The 25522-nt window shown below is 40.3% G+C and overlaps 2 protein-coding genes across 3 annotated transcripts; one reads left to right on the top strand and one right to left on the bottom strand.

Moving 5' to 3' along the window:
* On the top strand, window positions 1–9772 carry LOC139478980 (G-protein coupled receptor 157-like). Of its 2 annotated transcripts, none has more exons than XM_071261700.1 (5): window positions 1–168; window positions 2803–3282; window positions 4958–5169; window positions 5946–6134; window positions 7852–9772. In XM_071261700.1, the coding sequence occupies exons 2-5, from the start codon at window positions 2832–2834 to the stop codon at window positions 8122–8124; spliced, it is 1125 nt and encodes a 374-aa protein (XP_071117801.1). In that variant the 5' UTR covers window positions 1–168; window positions 2803–2831; the 3' UTR covers window positions 8125–9772. The 2 variants fall into 2 exon arrangements, with proteins under 2 accessions (XP_071117801.1, XP_071117802.1); XM_071261701.1 differs by lacking the exon at window positions 1–168 and adding an exon at window positions 360–401.
* A 2861-nt stretch (window positions 9773–12633) lies between these two features.
* Window positions 12634–25235, bottom strand: LOC139479762 (ATP-dependent DNA helicase PIF1-like). Its single transcript, XM_071262619.1, has 10 exons — window positions 24518–25235; window positions 24228–24317; window positions 23667–23820; window positions 22425–22542; window positions 20186–20292; window positions 18856–18995; window positions 18464–18570; window positions 17249–17336; window positions 14988–15133; window positions 12634–14312 (listed from the first exon to the last, which is right to left on the bottom strand). The coding sequence occupies exons 1-10, from the start codon at window positions 25233–25235 to the stop codon at window positions 14064–14066; spliced, it is 1917 nt and encodes a 638-aa protein (XP_071118720.1). The 3' UTR covers window positions 12634–14063.
* Window positions 25236–25522: the final 287 nt, after the last annotated feature.

The following is a 25522-nucleotide window of genomic DNA, read 5'->3' as shown; positions in this document are numbered from 1 at the left end:
GTGGAGGTAAAAGGTCAAAGCCGTCATTGTGATGACATAAACGCGTATATTCAGAGATCAGCTCATTGGCATCAGATCCCACAAATTAAGGATGAAATCGACATGCTCCGTGATAGCTGCTGAAAGTGACATGAACATGCTTGGATGAAAAGTACAAGAGACTATAAGGTAGGAAATCCATCCGCACTGTCTGGCTCTATTTATAACCAACACAGTACCTTACAGCATGATCAGATACAAGTATTCAAGTGTTATGTATACTCTCATTAACCCAGACCGCTGTACTGCCGTCATTTCCTGTTCAGAACAATCTTACGTGTGAGGAATTTCTCTCTTCACTAAGATCTCGATGTATTGGTGTGGAAATCTATAATCCATAAGACGGGATGAAAACTGTCCGGGTAAACGAGTTACATTGTATTTTCTATTGCGTCGTTTGGAAAACTATTGTTTCGTCATACCGCCTAGATTAAAAGTCTTCCCAAATATGTTTACATTATTATTTCGATTCTCAATCCGATTCTTATCACAAATCCACATTTCATAACAAACCCAAAATATGTTAGAATGTTGTTCATGGTATTAAATTGGTGGAAAACGAGTTTTAAAATGATGTAAAAAAAATTAGATTATAAGGTATCGAATTGGAGTCATATACATATATAAGTTTATTGTTTTTGAAAAGGGTGGTGAGTTTTTATATTCTTGAGTCAGATTTATTTTGTATGCATGCTCTTCGGGGATAAAAGAGGACAAAAAATTTAATCCTGCCACCTCGTGTTTATTATTCGAGAATTTAAGTGGTGCTTAAATATGAACAACAAAATGCGCCTTTTACGACCAAGTTCAGGGAGATGGCTGCTTCCTTGCCAGGGATTTATCTAGACTTGTAGCTCATGTAATGTGAAAATACCTTTGAAATTAGGAAAATAAGAACTTTACAATAACAAAATAGCGATTTCCCCCAATTTCCCTGCCAAGGGCACTTAGTACCCTATTGGGTGGCAGTGATAACAAATGTTGAATACTTTACACAATAAGAACCTATTACTGATGCCTCCTTCGTCCTCCAATAGTTTCCCAGCACCAAAAAGTAGATGATTGTTCACCACAGGTTTGGCTGGTTCAGACTCGATCATAATATTCCTCAGTGATGTAGAACGATATCCACTCAATCGCTATCCATTGCCATTCTGCCATATGCATACATCCTACATTGAAAATATAAATAAGGTTCACTATGTGAAAATCTTATCTGTGAACAGCTTAAGCTGAGATAGTGTATGGTGCTACATATTGTCAGAGTACAACAGGGTTAATTGACTCTCGGTGGAGATATGCCAACGTCAGTGAGGTCATGGTGGATCAGATATTATTAATACACACAGAAGCGAGTGAAATCATGTCTATATTTAATTACGGGCATATCGCTGTGCAGAGCCACACGGGCATCTGGCAAAGTGGGGAAATTATATACCTATGTTCAACGTTATATATAACAATTGGGAGGAAAAAACCCCAACAATGTCATACTTCAAACTGTATGTCATGTTTAAGTAACCTCTAAGCTTGCCATCATGCTTAAGATCATGAGAACAACGGAATCGATCCAGGGTAAGGTTAGGTTAACCGACATGCCAGCCCTGGAGATAAACAGGATGACTGCAGGTTTTTACTGGTAATTTTTCACTTCTCTTGAAACATTGTTTTAAAACTCTTGGAGCACGGCGTGTTTTGACAGACCCGTCCCTGACCCCGGCGTGAGTCTGGAAAAGTGCAAGCAGCCACACACACACACGTGCATGCACGTCGCTGTATTAGCTCAATCATCTGTGAAACCCCATTTCACATCACCTTGTCTGTCCAATACACAATTATTTACAGACCGCCGTGATGTACTAGTACATATCTGGAACATACTACGGCGAACAACACTCTCACCCGCGAAGATCCGGGGAAGAAAAGGTCTTCAGCAACCCATGCTTGCTGTAAGAGGCGACTATGCTTGTCGTAAGAGGCGACTAACGGGATCGGATGGTCAGGCTCGCTGACTTGGTTGATGCATGTCATCGTATCCCAGCTGCATGGATCGATTCTCATATCAATCACTGGATTGTCTGGTTCAGACTCAATTACTTACAAACCGCCATCATATTGCTGGAATATTGCCAAGTACGGCGGTAAACAACTCAGAAACAAACACTTCCCTAAAGGGCCTCATAACGCCGTATGGACACGATTTCAATGTTTTGTCTTGTTGTCTTGTTGGTGGTGTGTTCGCTCGTTACGTCGGGGTTGGATTCCCCTTATTGATGGAAACAAGGTCTTGGAGTCCCCCAATTATCCAGTGTATCATGTCTCCATCCTATTATGATACATACCCTGGGTCCATTCACCGTCAAAGCTTCGTTTCTGAATTGACGTCACAATCTCCAACTCTCTCATTACGAACGTAGCACAGGGCTTCGCTCCATCTATGTGACTGTATTTAGCGTCATTTCCGGTAGGTTTCAGAATTTTCATAGTAGTAGAAAGGAAACACAATACACTGGATAATCGAGGGTGAACGAGTTTTTTACTTGATGGAATATTACTACAAGCAACGTTAAATCACAACCGCTCTTATGTGTTGCTAATTCAGGGCCCAGTTGCACAACGCCACATTAGCGCAACGACTGTCATACGTCTATTCTGATGTGTGAGAGTTACGATCGTCGTAGCGCTAATAATCATATATTTGTATGTACAAAACATGGACACTATTGCACCACAATATAATACATGTAGAACTTGTGATTTCAGCACTGTGATCAACTCAACACCGAGAGACCATGGCTCACGAAACCCAGACCGAGGCTCCGGTCAGTCCGAGCCCCAACGCGACCTTCACCTCAGTCGACGCCGCTTACGTCATCATAACCAACGGCCTGTCCGTCGTGTCCATTGTCGGCAACCTCGTCATCATCGGGTGCTACTATTTGTACAACGACATCAGAACAACTGGTCGCAAACTTTTCGTCTCCCTCAGCATCGCTAACTTCATCATGTGTGTAGGGGCATTGCTGCAGGCGGCGACGTTCTACAAGAGCACTGAGCGGGTGCCGCAGGAACGTAGTGTGTTGTGTGAGACAGCAGCGTTGTTTACAGTGTACTCGAACACGGCGACGTGTCTGTGGACGGACGCCATCGGCTTCTATCTCTTCCTCTGTGTGACGTTACGCTTTATCGTGGTGGCCAACAGGGTGACGTGGCTGTTCCATATCTTTTCATGGGTTATGCCAGGTACTTGGTATGACAAATCCATTTCCTTGTTATTATGATTATACATTTGAAACAAGAGTATGATGTTAGAAATTATGAAAGTGACCAAATCTGTTTGTCCAAAGTGTATACGACCCTTGAAAATCTGGGTTAGGTCTTCAGCAACCCATGCTTGTCGTAAGAGGCGACTATGCTTGTCATAAGAGGCGACCAACGGGATCGGGTGGTCAGGCTTGGTTTATGCATGTCATCGTAACCAATTGCGAAGATCGATGTTCATGATGTCAATCACTCGGTTATCTTGTCCTGATTCGAATATTTACAGACAACCGTCATATAGCAGGACAATTTCTGTGTGCGGCGTTACGCCCCCACCCCCACCCCAAATTAATAAATAAAGAGTATACTGAAACCCCTTTAAAACGCAGCATTCATCATGATGTGTATTGATATATCTGCTACCTGTTTCGGAATAACTCTTTTAGTTTTAGTAAACAAGGCTGAAAAGCGATTAATAATGTTTTAAATTTCATTAATTATTTCCGAGGGGAAATGTCACGTGACCAAGATGTAACTTTCCGATACTTTTATCACGAGTCACGACGCTAAAATGGCCGCCCAAATAAGTCACAGTCATAAGCCCGAGAAATCCACTGGTGGTGGTTACTTCCGAAACGAAGTTATGGTGGCGAATGGGTCCAGGGTATTTATCAAGTAGCATGGCGATATACTATACAAGATAGTCGAGAATGGCACATCGTACTTCAATTCGGTAACTGAACTGACCTACCACCTCTTACCTGTTCGTAATGTTGTGCGTTAACGATAATTAAATATTTGCTTGTGAACTTAACTCAGTCGGGTTGTGTTAATTGGGCATGATTAGGCTGAATTAAAAAATAATCACCACCAAGAATATCCACATACACACCTGGCACACAATGAAATCGACTCTTGAATACAATGTCAGTTATCAAGCCATGTTTCCGAGGCAAGGGAGGTAACTGTCTAGTCCAGTTGCCACCCTTGTCGAATATAATCAGTTAACTCCCTTGCCTCGGAAACATTGCTTGATAACTGACATTGTATTCAAGAGTCGATTTCATTTACCGCATGGAACTTGAAAAGTATATTTTTATTGCCATTAAAATAACTTGCGCAGGATTTAAAGTGACACGGGTCCATCTTGAAGAGGGGCGATGTTCCACGGTCGGGTGTCCATTGTCAGTGTAGGTTTAGACGTTGTGTTGTCTGGTATAACATTTTAGCGAGCGGACAAAGAGGAATGACTTGAAAGTGAGTGAGTTGTGTTTAACGCCGCTTTGAGTAGTATTCCATTAACATCACGACGCTTAATGTGAGTGGGGGTCCGAAGTGATGCAGATCTCAGACGTTTACCACTTCGATGAAATCCACGAGCACGGGTATCTTGCTGACAAACCTAGAAGCAATATCGGGGCGAACCACAATGATAGGTTGCTGTCAACGACGTGCAGCGCCTTAGAGGACAGGGCCGCACGTGCCGCCGTGACTTGAAAGAAACTGCCTTTAACATTACGACTGTCTTTACCCTTACGCTTATCCGCTTGACAGGCGTGATGCGGCAACACTTTGAAAACCAGCATATAATGTGTTGCGTTCACCCCAACCATTCCCTCAAACCGCCATCGTGATGCTATGGCATCTTTTGTTTCAGCCGTCGTTGCCTTCTCGGCCGGCGCCTCCGACGTGTACGGTTACGATGACACGTTTCTGCGTAGGCACCGTCGCCCAGCGCCATGTTGGATCAGCGACAGAGTCTCCAACAAGATGGACTGGTACTTTGTCACTATCGAAGGCTGGATGCTCGCGTCCTACCTAGCGTCTATCCTGCTGTATACGGTCATCTCGTGCAGCGTCAAGTGTCAGGTACGTCATCAACGTCGTTGTCGTTAAAGGTAGACCCAAGAAGATTCTGGGTAGAATAGGTCTTCAGCAACCCATGCTTGCCGTAAAAGGCGACTAATGGGATCGGGTGGTCAGGCTCGCTGAGTTGGTTGATGCATGTCATCGTATCCCAATTGCGTGGGTCGATGCTCATGATGTCAATCACTGGATTGTCTGGTCCAGACTCGATTATTTACAGACCGCCGTCATATAGCTGGAATGCTGAGTGCGAAACAAACAAACAAACAAACAAACAAACACTTTCATCAACAGCCTCCTCCTCCATTTATTTGAAGTCAACTCTAGGGCAGAACAGGTCCCCAGCACATACGCTTGTGAAAAAGAGCTAATGAGGATCAAATACATAGATACAATGGCGTAGTTTTGTGTCGAGGTGTCAAACAGATTGGATCGTTGCTCATGCGGTCAGCCACTCGTTCACCTGGCCCTGAATCCTTTATTTACTGATGTCGTCATATATGTGAAATATGCTGAATGCAAAAGCTTAGATTAGGCCAAATCAAGCACATTGCTTACTCGGAAATAGACAAGAAACCTGATGGCTTATTATTCGAGTTACGGGTTTATGAATACAAGATGGCGGAAAACACAACCGTTTTTTCCGATCTGGAATTAATTCACTTTCGATGACATATTGTAAACGTACTTTAATGTGAGTGATTAAGGAAGTGATTGGTGTGCAGATTGGTATTTTAACTCACACTGGCCTTGTCAAACCGTTTGCCTTTTATTACTAGGCAGTCAAAAAGATTGACCGGAACTACGTCATAGAGGACATGGCGATTCAGACAGCCAATAAACAACTCCGTTACATCCCCCTCATCTTCATATGTCTGCGCATCTGGGGAACATTCTACTTCCTGTTTGTCCAGTACGGTCCGGCCAAGGGAAGGGACATGTTTGGTGATTCGTTACTTATTATGAAGGTGAGCTGTGCTGTAGTAGTCGAAACAAAATAAACTTTCTGATTGGTCGGTAGGTCATACCTCAACAAATACTAAAGTATGTGATTGGCTGACCTCAAACCAAGTAAACTGTATCTGAGAGCCCGTTCCACAAAGCTGCTTTACGTCTAAGACTGATACGTGGTCACACTACTTGGTCATTGTGCTCTGCGATGAGAAACGGTTTCCAGGATATTTACTGTAACATAAGGTTCTTTGGAAATAAAACAGCTTCTGAAAACTGCTCCAATAATAATGAAATTATTACGTCTTCATCCAATTTTTAAAGAAATGATTGTGAGGAGAGGACAAAAACAAACTGTTCACATCATGTGTGTACAGTAACTGTAACAGATGTGAGTCAAGAATGTTTTGTAGTAATGTGTATATGTAGTTAATTTTATCACACGAAGTACAGAGGGAATACATGTAGCTATTAACTTCGTATGTGTGTACTTTGACAATAAAGGAGTAGAATAAGATCAAACCCATTAAAATCAGATCTTTTGCTCTGATCGATACGATACCACTCTGCGTTGTGATCTGAGAAATACCATGAAGATCCGGGTTAGAATTGATCTTCAGCGACCCATGCTTGTCATAAGGCGGGTAACGGGATTGGGTGGTCAGGCTCACTGACTTGGTTAGTGCATGTCATGGTATCCCAATTACGTGGGTCGATGCTCACGATGTCAATCACAGGGTCGTCTGGTCCAAATTCTGTTATTTACAGACTGCCGTCATAGGGCTGGAATATTGTTGAGTGCGGCGTTAAATACAAACAAACAAAACAATCTGAGAACACATCCATAGAAGGTCGCGTCACAGCGGGCGGGTTCTTCGGCGAATCAGTCATCTGTCAGCTTTCTACAACGATTCGTCTTCATGTTTGTACCCCCTTGATTCGGAAATTACGATTTGTTCAAAAGAACCCCACACAGAACCAACTTTACTCGTCTGACATAACACGTTTTATTGTCTCGATCAATCAAGGTGAGCTGAAATGGGGTTTGACGTCGCGTTCAAGACTACTGCACTAATATAGCAACGTACATTCACGAATGTGTGTGTGTGCGCGCGTGTGTGTGCGTGCGTGTGTGCGTGTGTGTGTGACTGATGTTAAAGTCCGGACTTATAGCGGGTTTTTATTGCTAATCCGCGGAGATAGCATGCCGTATTTTAATATGGACACCCCACTCAGATACACTAGAGGCCGGTCATGTATTATTGGGAAGGGTGGGTCATTGGGAATCACGGGAGAGTCCCAAAAATAATACACATACAGTAACAGGGACCACTCATTTTAGTTCGTTATAACCGTGGTTTGTTTTAAGCATATAAACAGCAAATGGACGGGATAAACAGTTTGTTATAAACGTAGTTTACAGCATTTTGGTAGGGTCATAAACCAGCTTATACAGACAGTAACCGATCGGTCAAGCAATATTTAAAACAATTATAAGAGCCCGAGTCCCGACAACGCTTTGACCTGACACTGAGAGTCTTTGAGTGAGTAACGTAAGGTTTTATGCCGCTTTGAGCAATATTTCAGTAAATGCACACATGGGCTTCATAACAATGGGTGAACCTTTAACCACTAGGCTATCACACCGCCTGGCACTGAAAACACAGGAACTCAGTGATAGCATGTGTTTCCATATATTTAAATATATATATGCCTTTATCATCCTAAACCCAGGCCGTAGGCGACAACTCGATCGGGCTGGCCAACTGTCTGCTGTTCCTGTTGTCAATCAAAGCCATGCGGAAACGAATAGCGAGGTGGTTCAGTGACAGGTGCAAGGGCAAGGTCAGCGTACCCGAAAAATGGCGGCCATCTACCATCGTCAGACGGATACAGAAGAAGAAGCCTCAAGGCCTGGACCTCTCGGGGATATCCCTGGACTTCCCGACGAATGACGACTCGTCTTCCATTATCGACGACGATATCCTCTTTGAACGCGAAGTTTGATCACATCAACTGAACGTAGCCCAAGCTAATCCCCACGGGGGGATTCGAATAGCTTGGAAGAGACATGGCGGTAAACTAACATGCCCCTAGGAGGGTTATATCAAAATACACAGAGGGGTGTATTATTTCACCGACCACGTTTTGTTTCTTACCAGCTATCCATAGATATAAGCGTACCAGGATGTGCTGTATATAGTGTTTGAAGACTGACACAATATATATTTTTCAATTCTACTCTTTATTGTATGAAAGGCCACAGGCCCATACACAACGGATTTATAAGATACAAAGTCAAGGTAACAATTCACTTCGTAACAAAAACGCATGATGTATGTACAAAGCCAGTTGATGTTGTGTTAGAAGATCCTTGCAGGACAGTAATGAAGACAATCATATAGCTTTAACATGAGATAAAGACCACTGCGGCAAGTACTTGTTTCTTAGATTTTCGTATACAGGGCAAATAAACATTAAATGGTACTCATCTTCGACAACACTGTCACAAAATAGGCATAACCTTAGGGATTTCTCAACAGATGGAAATATCCATGTATTTTAGATAATTCAGGCCAAGTTTAAAGGAAAATTCCTGTACCGTAAGTTGATTAATAAGATTCAAGTAATGACAGCCAAATGAAACCAAAGTCATATGTAAAAGGCAATGTACGTATACAAGAAGCCAATGTGTTCTTTCCAAGACTATCGAGGTGTGCAAGCATTTTGTAGGCTTTCTTAGGTAAACGGTGTTCAGGCTTTATTATTATTTTACACCAATACTTCAAGCAACGAGTGTAAGATATAATGTACAATGGGAATGTCCCGCATTCTCCATAAACCATATTACTTGGTGTTGACACACCAACATTCAAAAACATTTTACAAGCGAGGACCATGACCTAACTCAACTGCGTTGCTATGGCTATATTTGTGCGCCAGAATCAGTTACAACTTGGGGCACAGCGTTCTGATAACATTCTTCGGGTAGCATAGCTTTAGGTTGTATGTTGGTGTGGTCTTATTCTACCTTAACCTGTAGGACTTCTCTGTACCTGATCTTGAATATCGGATATGCTGCTGGTCCATGGATTTGAAGACAGTAAGGTCTATACATGATGCATTGATGGTCTGAACAGATGTTACTCTTGTTGCATCAACCTCCTATGCCACCCCGTACACAGTGGACTCTTCCCTGGCTTCCTTCAACGTTAAGAGGCTTGGCTGTTCAACGGTAACCTCGACACATGCATCCCCAGATAGGCTTCCTCCATGTTTTTGTGCGTGCATTTACTCATCATTTGGTATTTATGTATGGTCGTATTGTACATACTTGTTTCATTGATTTTAGAGACATTTCATTTGTGTATGACATGCACGTAAAGATGCAAGGTCAGGGTTGCAGGGTGCAGTATGTCGAGTTGTCCGTGAGCGAATGGGTCCCTTGCTGCAATTGAACCTATGGTCATGACGACTGGTTCCCGGGTGCTTTCTCGGTAAAACAGCTTTGATAGGTTGAGACAGATTCTACGGAGTCTATTTTAAACTGATACAATGGCCGGGAATGCCATCGTGTTTGATACCCAACACATGTCAGTATTAGATCACAGTTTTTGCGATATTAAATAAATGTACGTGTAAAAATTGTCCTTTCATTGTGTCGTTCCTTCTTGGTGACCATTGTAGCAGACTCTATTATGCCAGCACACACATGGGTGAGTAACCTTAAGATCTGTGCACTGTACTATCGGATACTTGTTACTGTCATCTTTGGAGGAATATATCCCCTTTTACGAGAAATAAATTCAGAATTGAATTAAATTACTTGAAATCGAGTTCATTCAAGCTTTTTTTGTTGTATTTCGTGACAGCTCTACAGTTTAATATGTGCTGATGATGTCTGTACAGCTAATTAATAACATATCATTTGCTCTGGTACGAAACCTCTGCATCCAGGTCACACCATGAGAACTCTGGGCAAACTGTTAAAGCGGGGGAAACAATTGAGTTTTAAATCAATCAGGTGTTTTCGAACTCATTTGGCTTCAATTCTTCACCATCTCGGTTCCTGATTCGGAGTTTTCCATCTCACATGCATTTTTTTATACATTTTGTCTTTTTGTGGATTCCACGGCGCTCAGATAAGACAGTGTAAACGATCCATGGCACAGTGCGGTCAGAATTACTGTCCCATCGGAACTGCCTTTTTACGCTCCGTTATATATACAGATATGATATTTGCTGCTCTGACAAGTTGGAAGTTCATTCAATTGAGGGTTTGTCATATCTTGACTCAAAATGTGCCATATCTGACACTGATCTGGAACTAGACTAGTGTCTGATTGAGTAAGAACATAGGTCCCCCGCAATCTATGCTTATCTGAGGCCACTAAATGGATAAGGTGGTCAGGCTCGGTGAATTGGTTGGCTGCATGTCATCGTATCACATATTAGGTGGATCCATGCTGATGTCAATCACTGGATTGTCTGATATAGACATGATTATTTACAGGCCGCCATCATACAGCTGGAATATTGCTGACCGCAGCCTTAAACAACAAACAATAAGTGAGCAAGGTTTTCTCACTCTGAGCAATATTCCAGCTAACATTTTCAGTCAATAGAGCCTGAAAAATGAGACTGCATTTTGGACAGACTGAAATGAATTAGACTCATTTATATTTGGATCTGTTTTGATCTTATGTAACTTCACTAAGTATGCAGTTTACACATGGATTGGAAAGCAAATCTTCACCAGGCAAAGGAGTAAGCTGACTATAACAGTCAAACTAGACTGGATTTCGTGGCTCAATTGTAGCACCATCAATTTCTATTGCGAGCTATTTCCCACCTTGGTCACACCTATTGACCAATCAGATTCCATCTTGCATGAAAAGATTTGGAAAGTATCCGTCGACGCCCAGTTGACGGCACACATGCTTTGCAAATCCTACAACCGACTGAAATATGACGGCAGTTGTCATGTCGTTTACGAACCGGATGTCGATTTCGTTACGCAATTTTTATTGAATTATGCGTACTGCATAGACTAGTTAGGCCAGTCAAAATTCAAATCAGAAGTTATATCATAAATTTATTTGCAGTTTATGTTAAACAATTCATTTAATTAAAAATCTGCCAGTTTTTAATATGATGTTTTGAATAAAATCTAATGTTTGGATTTGCTCTTCCTTACTCAAATACGAATTTCCGCATAGCACTGTTTGTAAAGAATTACCATGTTGGTAAAAATACATTTCATTTCTAAGAACATAGTAATGTGTACACACAAAAAAGAAATGTAAAGCATCTTCGGTATGATATCCACAGGAACAAATCTTTGTATCCAAAATATATCTATCACACTGATCTGCGTTCGCTGCAGCTAAGACTGAGGCGACTGTGAATAATTTTCCATAACTTAAATCCAAGTGTTTACGATTATCTCCCCTTACCTGAAGCAAATTCTCAAATTGTGTAAGGTCTCTGCCCCCGGAAAGATGTCTGATTAACACATGTCAATACATCACTAATTGTTTTTTTCCTTTTAATAAATAAGAAGTAAAACAGATCAGACGCCCTGTAGTTAATTAGTCAAGTAATAGGGAGCAGGGGCCTGAAGCAGTCTCCTCCTCTCAGAAAATACCCTGATTAGAAGCTAGATAATTATAATGGTTACATATCAAAACAATAGGTGACGGGGACCTTACAGATAAAATGGACTGTAATACTATAAACTTTGCTCTATCGACTCCTGCAATGACTACTTCACTGGAAGAGTCTTTATTATTGATCATGAACGAATATTTTTTGCTATTTGATGAACTCAAAGAATCATGTTTTCCTATACTAAGTCCTCATCAGTATTACATCCTTGGACTTGGTTAGTATAAAATACTTGAGTGTGGTGATATTGAAAAGTTCATTTGTAAACACAATGACAGAGCTCAAGAACCCATATCGAGGATATCTTTGACATCATTAAGATAGGTCACATTTCAACTTGTCATGGTGGTTGTGACAAAATGTTGAAAGCATTGACTAAATATGCTAATATCACGCGTGACGGAGTAGAAAAGTAGAAATCACTTAGAGTGTCACTGGAAGGGTAAACGAACCACAACAAAGGGAGTAGTTGTCAAACCCACCTGTCCACGGACTTTGGATCTCCAGGCCATCTCATCATAACATCAAAATAGATCCAAATTAAAATCAGAAGTTTAAATTAAGGAGTCTTAATTCATTTCATTCAATCTGTCTAAAATCCAGTCTCATTTTCCAGTCAATATGTACATTGCCTGAGTGAACCAGTCAGTATACAAACTGCATGATTATCACCATTGACATCATACATACATATATATAAGAAAGATAAAAAATGTCCCTATCAAAAATGTAGTAACATAGTAACCATTCGATGCACTTCTGTTGATTGATGGAGGAAATAGCTAGGCCTAGTGACACAACATATTTATTTTCATTCCATAAAAAAACAATAAGAGTTGGTGTACATATAAAACATACATATATAAACAACAATACAATCCTTGAGTTAATAACATTAAGAAGTGTATATACAAACTGATATTTAATACTGTAGACACCCTGGGAAACACTCACACATTAACACCATCATGGAGGCCCTCCTGAGCAAAACTACCATCATTATATCATCCATGTAGAACTACCAATATGTTACTATTCATGTAGAACTACCATCATTATATCATCCATGTAAAACTACCAATATGTTACTATTCATGTAGAACTACCATCATTACGTCATCCATGTAAAACTACCAATATGTTACTATCCATGTAAAACTACCAATATGTTACTATTCGTGTAAAACTACCAATATTTTACTATTCATGTAAGACTACCAATATTTTACTATCCATGTAGAACTACCAATATTTAACTTTTCAATGGAGACTGATTTCACAAGAAAGTGAAACATTGTTTCTGATGTGATATTTTTAAGAAATCTATTCCCACAAATATTTTGTATAATACAGATTATACACAGTACAAGGACATCGCAAGAATAAATACACAGGTTGAGATCATATTGACACCAATCATTTGGAGCATGTGAAAGACTGAAGTGTTTTCCTGCCGTAACCTCAATGCTACCGTATTTCCTATTACCCAGCAGGAATCCAACATAACAGTGGGGGTGTTCTGATCCTACAGTTCAACCCAAGTGAAACATGGTTTAGTTTAGTCTTATTAAAACTGCCACCAGAGAGAGTGAATGAACGAGTGAGTGAGTGAGTGTGACACTACATTCAACAGTTCTGTGTGGGAAAAAAGCTAAAAGGACAGTTATCATTAAAGTGTTGAATGATCCATGATCCTTGCATCCCAAGGAATGTACAAGTTTCAATCTAATTAAAATCAGATCTTAGTTCTCGCTGTCACTGAACAGAGATTAATAAGATTGTAGAATCGTCAAACGAAGATTTGTAAATATCAATGTAAATCTTAGATTTAAACAATACTGTAGCTTATTCATTTGATATTTTTGAACACTAGTGTTAAATAGTGTCTGAAGACATATTAATAGTCAACTGGACATTCCTGTAATCTCTTGCTTCATCCCTTGCGACAAGAATGAGGTCAGTATGTTTTATTTGTAGGATCACAGAATATTAAAAAAAAATATCAAAACTTACTTTTCCTCACAGGTCAATACAGCAAAAATGTTAGGCAAATACTGTGTTTTTGTCAAGTAAAGATTGTTGCGGATTCCTTGCATAATAAATCTAGGACCCTTGTTCTTGATACAGTCTTTGACAAAATAAAGCACCTTCTTCATAGAGATGCTGTCGTATAGAAAAAAAGGTACCAAAGTTGAAGCTTATGTTATTTTAAAAATAATAATTTCCTCCGACTTCTGAATTTTGAACTACTGGCTTAAGTGTATTAATACTGCCCCTCTCTACCAGTGACTGGGTGGGAGGGGTGCATCTGCAGCAACATAGTCCCCCATGCCTGTCTGCAGCATCTTCTGTGACAGCTGCAGCTTGTGGTAGAAGCGCAGCACCTCCGTGTTGGCCCGCACACAGCTGCGGTCAAAGTCCAGCACTCGCAGGCCCTCCAGGCTCTTGGCCCGGGACAACGCCACGTACGCCTGGCCTGCCTCGAACACCCGGGCCAGCGAGATCTCCACACAGTCCAGCGTCATGCCCTGCACAGACAGACACATGAGGAACACGACACACTAACTGTATCATATTCATACACACTACACTGGCAGACCTCATCTCAGTGGTGTAGTTCCATGCATTTACATTTGGAAATTCATTGGAAGTGCATTGAAAAGTTGCGTGAGCTGTACAATGATCCATTGATGAAAAATGACAATAAAATGTCTGCACCAACAAATACTGGTAGTGTTATAAAACTTGATATCTTTTTCCATTGCGGAAATTAGAACAACTAAAGAAACGTCCTTAAACAGTAAACATACAATGATATCGTCGGTCAACAAAAGCAGTGAAGTAGACGACAACATATGCATTTTCTTTTTAATTTCTTCCCTTCCCTTCCCAAATTAAGCTACTTTGGTATTTATTATTATATTGAAATATTTCAATAGATATAGGAAGAAGTGATAAAGGACTTTTTATGCTAATGTGTCAAATGGTTGGTTGGCGGATCTTTGACTCAAGTAGTGAATGAGCATGATGATTTTGATTTACACCACGTTTTCCCAGGCACTATTCCAGCCATGGCATGGGCTTCAGACATCACACCCAGGAGGGGAATCAAACCCAAGCCTATGACTTGACAAGTGACTGCTCTAACAACTAGGCTACCTCCCTAACAGCAACACTGGTCACCAACTGTAGGCGCGACTGACCTGACTCTTGTGTATGGAGATGGCCCAGGCCAGCTTGAGGGGCACCTGTTTGCGCATGAGACACACCCCACTGCCAACCTTCATGGCCCAGCGCACGGGCTTGATCACTTCCTCTAGGCCGCAGGCGAACTTCACACGCGGGAATCCTGCAAAAACACAGTTGTGTCAGTAAACCATGACACCTGGAAGGCACATTAACCTTCCACTTGGACTCTCCGAAATACGGTAGATGATCCTAACCACGGTTAACCAATGATCCTAACCAAGGTTACCCAATGACACTAGCCAAGACTAAATAATGACATTAACCAAGACTAACCAATGATCTTAACCAAGACTAAATAATGACATTAACCAAGACTAACCAATGATCCTAACCAAGGTTAACCAATGATCCTAACCAAGGTTAACTAATGATCCTAACCAAGGTTACCCAATGACACTAACCAAGGTTATCTAATGATCCAAACCAAGGTAACCAAGGCTAAAAAATGACATTAACCAAGACTAACCAACGATCTTAACCAATGATAACCAATGATCCTAACCAAGGTTAACCAATGACACTAACCGAGGTTATCTAATAATCCAAACCAAGGTAACCAAGGCTTAAAAAATGACATTAACCAACGATCCTAACCAAGGTTAACCAATGATCCTAACCCAGGTTAACCAGTGACACTTACCAAGGTTATCTAATTATCCAAACCAAGGTTAACCAATGATCCTAACCAAGGTTAACCAATGACACTAACCAAGGTTAACCAATGATCCTAACCAAGGTTAACCAATGATCCTTACCAAGATTAACCAATGATCCTAACCAAGACTAAATAATGACATTAACCAAGACTAACCAATGACACTAACCGAGGTTATCTAATGATCCTAACCGAGGTTAACAAATGATCCTAACTGAGGTTAACAAATGATCCTAACCAAGACTAACCAATAATCCTAACCAAGGTTAACCAATGATCCTAACCAAGGTTAACCAATGATCCTAACCAAGGTTAACCAATGACACTAACCAAGGTTAACCAATGATCCTAACCAAGACTAAATAATGACATTGACCAAGACTAACCAATGATCCTAACCAAGGTTAACCAATGATCCTAACCAAGGTTAACAAATGATCCTAACCGAGGTTAACAAATGATCCTATTCAAGACTAACCAATGATCCTAACCGAGGTTAACAAATGATCCTATCCAAGACTAACCAATGATCCTAACCAAGGTTAAGCAATGATCCTAACCAAGGTTCACCAATGATCCTAACCAAGACTAAATAATGACATTAACCAAGACTAACCAATGATCCTAACCAAGGTTAACCAATGATCCTAACCAAGGTTAACCAATGATCCTAACCAAGGTTAACCAATGATCCTAACTGAGGTTAACAAATGATCCTAACCAAGACTTACCAATGATCCTAACCACGGTTAACCAATGATCCTAACCAAGGTTCACCAATGATCCTAACCAAGACTAAATAATGACATTAACCAAGACTAACAAACGATCTTAACCAATGTTAACCAATGATCCTAACCAAGGTTAACCAATGATCCTAACCAAGGTTCACCAATGATCCTAACCAAGGTTAACCAATGATCCTAACCAAAGTTAACCAATGATCCTAACTGAGGTCAACAAATGATCCTAACCAAGACTAACCAATGATCCTAACCAAGGTTAACCAATGATCCTAACCAAGGTTAACCAATGATCCTAAGCATGGTTAACCAATGATCCTAACCAAGGTTAACCCATGACACTAACCGAGGTTATCTAATGATCCAAACCAAGGCTAAAAAATGACATTAACCAAGACTAACAAACGATCTTAACCAATGTTAACCAATGATCCTAACCAAGGTTAACCAATGATCCTAACCAAGGTTAACAAATGATCCTAACTGAGGTTAACAAATTTCTCAAACTTTCTCCTGCTCTAAAACATTCATTGTTTGGCAAGAAGCTTATTTAAGTCTTGGGTAGACATTGAAATTAAGATTGAAGTTTAAATTTATCAATCCTAAAACATATCCGAAATCTGCTGTACATTGGTCTGGGCTGAACAAGTGCAACAAACACAATTTGAAGTGATGCCACTTGATACAGGAAAGCTGATGTAATACGGCACATATACGGTTATATCTGAATAACACTGGACACAAAAGACAGTCCTAACATTAAATCAAACTGAGATCTTTCCATGTAAAGCAGAATTGAAAACAGCATTCAACACACCATCACTAGTGTTTTCAAAGCCGGTGATGACTCCACGAGCTCCGTTCACCAACCCTCTCTGCACATCCATGTTCTTTGCCAGCATCACCTGTAACCATAGCGACAGTGACTGTCAATGCTGATTGTAACATGATAATGTTTAAGTAATTACTTAAAATGATAATGCAAATGGTAGTGACAGTGAGAGTATTTTCTGGGCAAATCTTTTGGCTGTATCTCCGGAACCTGCCCATAAGGGAGTTTGTGGTTGATTAATGGTCACCTGGGGACTGTAACAGAATCTCCAAAGGGAGAGAAACGTGAATTCCTGAAGAGACATGCATGGGATACTGGGAACTGTTCTGTCCTGGAATCACCAGAGAGACATGCATGGGATACTGGGAACTATTCTGTCCTGGAATCACCAGAGAGACATGCATGGGATGCTGGGAACTATTCTGTCCTGGAATCATCCTGGAATCACCCAAGAGACATGCATGGGATACTGGGAACTATTCTGTCCTGGAATCACCAGAGAGACATGCATGGGATACTGGGAACTATTCTGTCCTGGAATCACCAGAGAGACATGCATGGGATACTGGGAACTGTTCCGTCCTGGAATCACCAGAGAGACATGCATGGGATACTGGGAACTATTCTGTCCTGGAATCACCAGAGAGACATGCATGGGATACTGGGAACTATTCTGTCCTGGAATCACCAGAGAGACATGCATGGGATACTGGGAACTATTCTGTCCTGGAATCACCAGAGAGACATGCATGGGATACAGGGAACTATTCTGTCCTGGAATCACCAGAGAGACATGCATGGGATACTGGGAACTATTCTGTCCTGGAATCACCCGAGAGACATGCATGGGATACTGGGAACTATTCTGTCCTGGAATCACCAGAGAGACATGCATGGGATACTGGGAACTATTCTGTCCTGGAATCACCCGAGAGACATGCTTGGGATACTGGGTACTATTCTGTCCTGGAATCACCAGAGAGACATGCATGGAATACAGGGAACTGTTCCGTCCTGGAATCACCAGAGAGACATGCATGGGATACTGGGAACTGTTCCGTCCTGGAATCACCAGAGAGACATGCATGGGATACTGGGAACTGTTCCGTCCTGGAATCACCAGAGAGACATGCATGGGATACTGGACACAGCTTCCATGGTTCATGGTGCTATATAACAAACACCGAGACCACGACTCACCTGTGCCCCAAGTTTCAGCAGCAGTTTGTCTGGCACCGGACACAGGTTGTTGATCTGCTTGTTGTACACAGGATCTGTGTCTGTTGCGTGAAACATACGACTTTCACCTGAAATCAACAACCATATATTTCACCATTGTCCCACCATGCCACGTAGTACAAACACAAACTCATTGTACCTGGACTCACTATCACTCGACAACTCATTGTACCTGGACTCACTATCACTCGACAACTCCCAACACAGCGATAGAACCCAACATTTGTAGTCCATTAGTCCTTAGCTAAACCCTTAAAAATGGCAAATTTCCACTAGTCCTTATGATACCTTAACTATTGGGCACTTTGGCAAGGACTACAGGACTAGTGCCTATTTGTCTGGTGTGTCCCTACCAGTCAGTTTCTGCAGATGATGGTTGTTGAGCTGTTCCACATCCTCCTTGTGTGTACACAGTCTGGTTGCTAGGATACCGTCTTTCTGGATATTGTGACGGGCTGTTGCCTTCAGGGTGTTCTGAACATCATCGGAGCATCTGCCATGGGTTATATAAGAAAAGCATGTAATATTTCAAAGCTTTGGCAAATGAAACTGTTAAAACTTGATCTATACAAATCACTGCAAAGTTCAGACAGTTGAAGTTTAAGACTCACTATAGCGTCTCAATTATACAGAAAAATGGACAGTGTCTAAAGTCTAAAAGACATTATGGAGTAGATGTTTTCCCCCTTCCATGACAAGACAGGTTCCAAGCTCGTCTTTAAGCCCCCATATAAAAGAAAGCTGTGTGATAAATCACAAAGAGCAATGAAGAACAAAGTGTGGTTTATTTCACGATAAAACATTGCTCTATCTTGATGTCATTTCTGGAGATTCGAACATGTGCTCGCATCTTGACAATGTTGTAAATTGGACAACACTATTTTTTAGAGGGAAGTGTCTAGTGAGTTGTTCCCCATAGATGTTTGTTTGTTGTTTAACGCCGCTCTCGGCATTATTCCAGCTATATGACGGCTTCTGTAAATAATCAAGTCTTGACCAGACAATCCAGTGGATGACATCATGAGCAACAATCCACACAATTGGGACCGATGACATGCATCAACCAAGTCAAAGAGTCTGACCACCCGATCCCATTACGACAAGCATGGGTTGCTGAAGACCTATTCTACACCAGAACTTCATGGGTGCCCCACACATGTACCTGGGCAACACAGATAAAAGCAGTGGCCAAAAGTGGGAGAGAGATGACAGTTGGTATTGGGAGAAAAGGTACAGGTAATCAATGTGAGGATCGTCAGGATTGTGAGAATATGTGGGAAATACCCACAGGTATTTCTCCCACTTTTTGATGCGATTATCTGCATAGCCCAGCTACATCTATGGGGAATGATTCACTTGACACTTCCCTCTCAAAAATTATGTCGCTCAATATATGATGTCATCAAGTTGTGAGTGCATATTCGAATCTCCACAAATGACGTCATGATAGAACAATGTCTTATCGTGAAATGAACCAAGTTTCGTTCTTCATTATTCTTTGTGATTTATCGCGTAGCTATCTTATACATGTATAATAGAATACATCATAAAGGTGCAGCCCTGTGTGGTTTATTCTCCCTGCAGTGTTTAATTGTACAATAAACAACTCCCACTCGTTTATTTCTTAAATAATGAGTACTGGGTGGTCACAATGTCTGACTGTTCCACAGGCACTTTGCGTACCTGCCCACTCGGATGTCTTGCAGCACGTTGATGAAGTGTCTGTCCGACTGTCTCCGGACCTCGTTCAGTTCCAGGTTGACATGCATGCACTTCTGCCAAGCCCGCGACTGTAAGCAACACATACACCTTACAACAGTGACAAACAATCATTCTGGTCAACACTAACAGGCTTATAATTGTTTCACAAATACATGTTGAATATATATATACGTACAGGACATATTCAGGCCTCAAAGTTGTGACTAAAATAGTCACCAATTCGACCTAAATTTCAATTTGTCTACTGTCTAAAACTCAGAGGTTGCCAAATGACTACCTTGAAAATATCTTGTGGCAACTAAATTCTATTGCTTCACAAAAAACAAATAACAGGTGATTGTGGAAAACATATCTGCCAATAATTGTACTTGCGTACAAGTCCTCCTAAAGTCAACAATGAACAGAAATACAAAAATGATAATGTAATTAGAATTTTATTTCAGTTGACAATGCTCATTGGATAGGCAAGGATATACCTAAATAATCTAGTAGCATAAGTAACATCATTGTTTGAATCACAAATAACAAAAATCAAGTACAGTTTCCACTAATATACAATTCCAAGACTAGTTGGTTGGTTGGTTTGTTGTTTAACGCCGCACTCAGCAATATTCCAGCTATATGACAGCTTCAGAATAGTGCTATGACTTGTACATATTATGATAGTCGATAAAAGATAATTTCAAATGCTTTTGGCTACCTACAGTATTGGCTTGACTTCTTGATTTTACCACTGGCTACCTGGAAAAAAATGCTTGTAGCCATATGGCTACTTGGTAAAAATTCAAACTTTGAGGCCTGCACATACATATATACACATGAAATGAAACAATCACATCACACCTGACACTGTCCCCACATCTGAGTCTAACACAATCACCGTCTGTGGAACTCAACTTTCATTTGTATAGCACAATATCCCTGTGTAAAACAATCTCAATCACTATGTGACACAACCTTACTGAGTGTAAAACTCAATCATCCTTTCATACAACTTAGACAATCTCTCAATGTATAACACAATCTCTCAATGTATAACACAATCTCTCAATGTATAAAACAATCTCTCAATATATGACACAATCTCTCAATGTATAACACAATCTCTCAATGTATGACACAATCTCTCAATGTATTACACAATCTCTCAATGTATAAAACAATCTCTCAATGTATAACACAATCTCTCAATGTATAACACAATCTCTCAATGTATAAAACAATCTCTCAATGTATAACACAATCTCTCAATGTATAACACAATCTCTCAATGTATAAAACAATCTCTCAATGTATAACACAATCTCTTAATGTATGACACAATCTCTCAATGTATGACACAATCTCTCAATGTATGACACAATCTCTCAATGTATGACACAATCTCTCAATATATGACACAATCTCTCAATGTATAACACAATCTCTCAATGTATAACACAATCTCAATGTATAAAACAATCTCAATGTATAAAACAATCTCTCAATGTATAACACAATCTCAATGTATAACACAATCTCTCAATGTATAACACAATTTCTCAATGTATAAAACAATCTCTCAATGTATGACTCAATCTCTCAATGTATAACACAATCTCTCAATGTATAACACAATCTCTCAATGTTTAACACAATCTCTCAATGTATAAAACAATCAATGTATAAAACAATCTCTCAATGTATAAAACAATCTGTCAATATATGACACAATCTCTCAATGTATGACTCAATCTCTCAATGTATAACACAATCTCTCAATGTATAACATAATTTCTCAATGTATAAAATAATCTCTCAATGTATAACACAATCTCTCAATGTATAACACAATCTCTCAATGTATAACACAATTTCTCAATGTATAAAACAATCTCTCAATGTATAAAACAATCTCTCAATATATGACACAATCTCTCAATGTATGACACAATCTCTCAATGTATGACTCAATCTCTCAATGTATAACACAATCTGTCAATGTATGACACAATCTCTCAATGTATATACATGGAAACTAGTTAAGCAACACCCGTATATTCTCAGACTGAGCAACTTTAATGAACAAGTGCATGACATTTGTAAAAGATTTCCTTACCAAATAAATTACTTAGTGAAAAGAAAGGGTTGAGGAGGAACATAGCCAAAATTACCATGAAATAATGTGTGTTTATTTTAGATGTTACTGTGTTAGACTAACCTGAAAACAGAACTTCCTCTTGACCGCCTGATCCTTGATGACTGGCGGCAGTTGCAGGAAGTCTCCACAGACAATCAGCTGGATGCCGCCGAACGGCTCGTCTGTCTGACGCACGACTCTGGAAATACAGTACATATCAAACTTATTTCTTTGTTTGTTGTTTAACACTGCACTCAGCAATATTCCAGCTATAGAACAGCTGTATGTAAATGACCAAGCCTCGACCAGACAATCCAGTGATCGATCAATGATCATTGAACATTAATCCCCGCAATGTGAGATATGACAACATTCCATCAATGAACTCACTGAGCTGGACCATTTATTCGCCTCTAACAACGAGCACAGGTTGCTGGGGATCAATTTTCTTACCCAGAATTCCCAGCGGTGAATCTATATGCTAATCACAATGGAGTGTCGATACATGTTCAACTGTTTCATTAGGATGTTCTGGAGCATGTAAACAGTCACACACAAATCACATTCAAACAAGTGCTTCTCAGATTCATGCTACCGGTATTTGACTTACTATGGCATGGTTTAACATGTTTGAGGTAATACCGATCTCTTGGTCAAATGCAAAGTTGCACAAGGCAAAAAGATTAAAATATCCTAAAAATGAAGTTTAAGTTATTTTGAGGTTTATTTTCTTATTTTCATATTTTGTAAAAATTATTATATGAAGAGGTTGTTTATTTGCTTTTGCTGTTTACACCACTCTCAGCAATAATTACAATATTCCAGCTATAAATATGCTGACGTTTGTTGTCTACTGCTGCACTCAGCAATATTCTATCCATATGACAGTGTTCTGTAAATAATCACGTCCGGACCAGACAATCCAGTGATCGTCATCATAAGCATCTATCTATGCAATTGGGATAAGATGACATGCATCAACCAAGTCCGCAAGTCTGACCACCTGATCCCCTTTGTTGCCTCTTACGTCAAGCATGGGTTTCTAAAGACCTATTCTCTACCCAGATCATCACGGGTTAATGACGGCAGGTAGATGATTAAGTCTAGATCAGAAAAATGTGTTTGAATGTATGATCACTGTCACAGGGCCGTACAACAAGCACATATTTTAACCAGGAATCCCCACTGTGGTTGTATCGAGTTTTACTTTGTAATGTGACATTAACATTAACGTCCGTGAAGATATTCTATCTACCATGTCTACTAAGAGAAGACAAAATCTCATCAATATTTCAATTCAGCAATTTTTCAATATTAGGTTACCTAGCAACAGTCTCCAGCTTGTCGAAGAAGTCTCCATCCACCATAGATATTTCATCAATAATCAGATGGTTGCATTTCTTCCACTGTTGCGCCACCTGGGGGCGAGATGCAAGCTCCACACACTGTTGTAGGGGGGCCCTTCCTGAACCAATACCTAGGCAACAAGTTACAAATGGGATGGGTCTGTAAAGTGGTATATACATATCATTGACACTGGAATTACAGTTGGTTTGTTTGCTGTTTAATGCCACACACAGCAATATGAAGGCGGTCTGTAAATAATCAAGTCTGGACCAAACAATCCAGTGATTGACATGAGCACCGATCCACGCAATTAGGAAACGATGACATGCATCAACCATGTCAGCGAGCCTGACCACCCGATCCTGTTAGTCGCCTCTTACAACAAGCATAGTCGCCTTTACGGCAAGCAGGGTTGCTGAAGACCTATTCTACCATGTCTACCCTGGATCTTCACATGTTGGAATTCCAGCATGAGGAACAAACATGTCACTGGGCCCAGACACTGAGACTAGACACTGTTGAGCTTTTAAGATGTACCTGCGAAGGCGTGTAGAGTTGTCCCTCCTATATGACAGGCCGCGACCCCAGTACTGGCTGTGGCGAACGTGTGATGAGGAGGTAGAGCTCCTGAAAATTAAGGTCAAACTAAACATCACACGTTCAGCTGAACTTAACGTAATTCAAATCAATGTCAATAAACATAGCTAACATTAATGATGATAATAACAGGTTACACATAAAGCTGATCACTCCCCACTACTGAAGGCCATCCTTAAAGCATGGGATATTTGCGATGTTTATACTAGATAATATGTCGGCATCCTTACCTATAATTCTCTTCAACAAGAAAGATTTGCCTGTCCCAGCACTTCCAGTAAAGAACACATTCCTCTTTCTGAGAACAGCTTCAAGAACAGTGTTCTGTTCCTTGCTAAGTTTCAGCGGGTTCACGACTCTAGACGGAGACATCATCGCTAAGCTCTTAGCCCTCTTAGCTTGCACAGACATCTGAGACTCTGTCACATTTTCCTTCTCATCAATACGTTTCCTCTTCCCTGTCACTGTGGACTTCTGTGTTGGTGCTGCGAGTTTGCTCTGTTCCAGTTTAGTTTTTGCAGTGTGAACTGTCTGCAGATCTTTAATTGTCAATGGGCTGATGTCTTGGAATGATTTTGGAGCATCCGATAAAAATTTCTTGCGCATACTAAGAAATCCCTTTTGACGTAGACATTCTAATTTTGTATGCATTGTTTTCAGAAACATGATGAGTTTGTCCGGAGGGCAGTTACTCAAAAGGAATTGAAGTTTATGATCTGGAAGTTTGATGGTAGCTTTGCCATCTTTCACAAACTTCTTGTGGATTACTAATTCACGAATTGGGTATTTGACTTCTTTCTTGCTGTAACTGACTTTGAGAATCATTTCGGAGAACTGGTCTCGCCCAAGGACAAGCATGAGGTTTCTGTGTTGAGTTTTCTTGATGACATCACCAGTGGCTGTCAGCTCCTCTATTGTGACTGTACAAGTGATACACCCAGACTCCATAATTATTAACTGAAAAAAACAAAACTTTTCCAATAAACTTTCCTTCAAAATGTTTTAACATGGTAAAGGCAGAATCTGGTGATAATGATTAATTTTTTTTATTGCTGCCCGCCTAATAATCCACCCTCTTATACTTTAAGTTGCAGCAGGATCACGATGGGTACATGCCTTTTAAATTCATATAGCAAGTAATCTAAAATCAATAGATCACCTCACAGCTGATCATAAGCTAGCCAATGGTATTTACCTCACCATCTGTCAAAATTATTCATAATAATAATGATATG

Source organism: Haliotis cracherodii, unplaced genomic scaffold (assembly GCF_022045235.1).
Source record: "Haliotis cracherodii isolate W230 unplaced genomic scaffold, xgHalCrac1.p SCAF_4, whole genome shotgun sequence".
In the NCBI taxonomy this organism is placed as follows: Eukaryota; Metazoa; Mollusca; class Gastropoda; order Lepetellida; family Haliotidae; genus Haliotis; species Haliotis cracherodii.
This window is presented reverse-complemented; position numbering and strand designations above follow the sequence as displayed.

Excerpts from the sequence above, each read along its gene's own strand:
- LOC139479762 (XM_071262619.1), bottom strand. The coding sequence starts at position 25,235 with ATGGAGTCTGGGTGTATCACTTGTACAGTCACAATAGAGGAGCTGACA. Across the intron at positions 20,293-22,424 it reads AGAGGAAGTTCTGTTTTCAG|TCGCGGGCTTGGCAGAAGTG; the intron begins GTTAGTCTAACA and ends TGTTGCTTACAG. Across the intron at positions 18,571-18,855 it reads TCATCTGCAGAAACTGACTG|GTGAAAGTCGTATGTTTCAC; the intron begins GTAGGGACACAC and ends TGTTGATTTCAG.
- LOC139478980 (XM_071261700.1), top strand. The coding sequence starts at position 2,832 with ATGGCTCACGAAACCCAGACCGAGGCTCCGGTCAGTCCGAGCCCCAAC. Across the intron at positions 5,170-5,945 it reads CGTGCAGCGTCAAGTGTCAG|GCAGTCAAAAAGATTGACCG; the intron begins GTACGTCATCAA and ends TTTTATTACTAG. Across the intron at positions 6,135-7,851 it reads ATTCGTTACTTATTATGAAG|GCCGTAGGCGACAACTCGAT; the intron begins GTGAGCTGTGCT and ends TCCTAAACCCAG.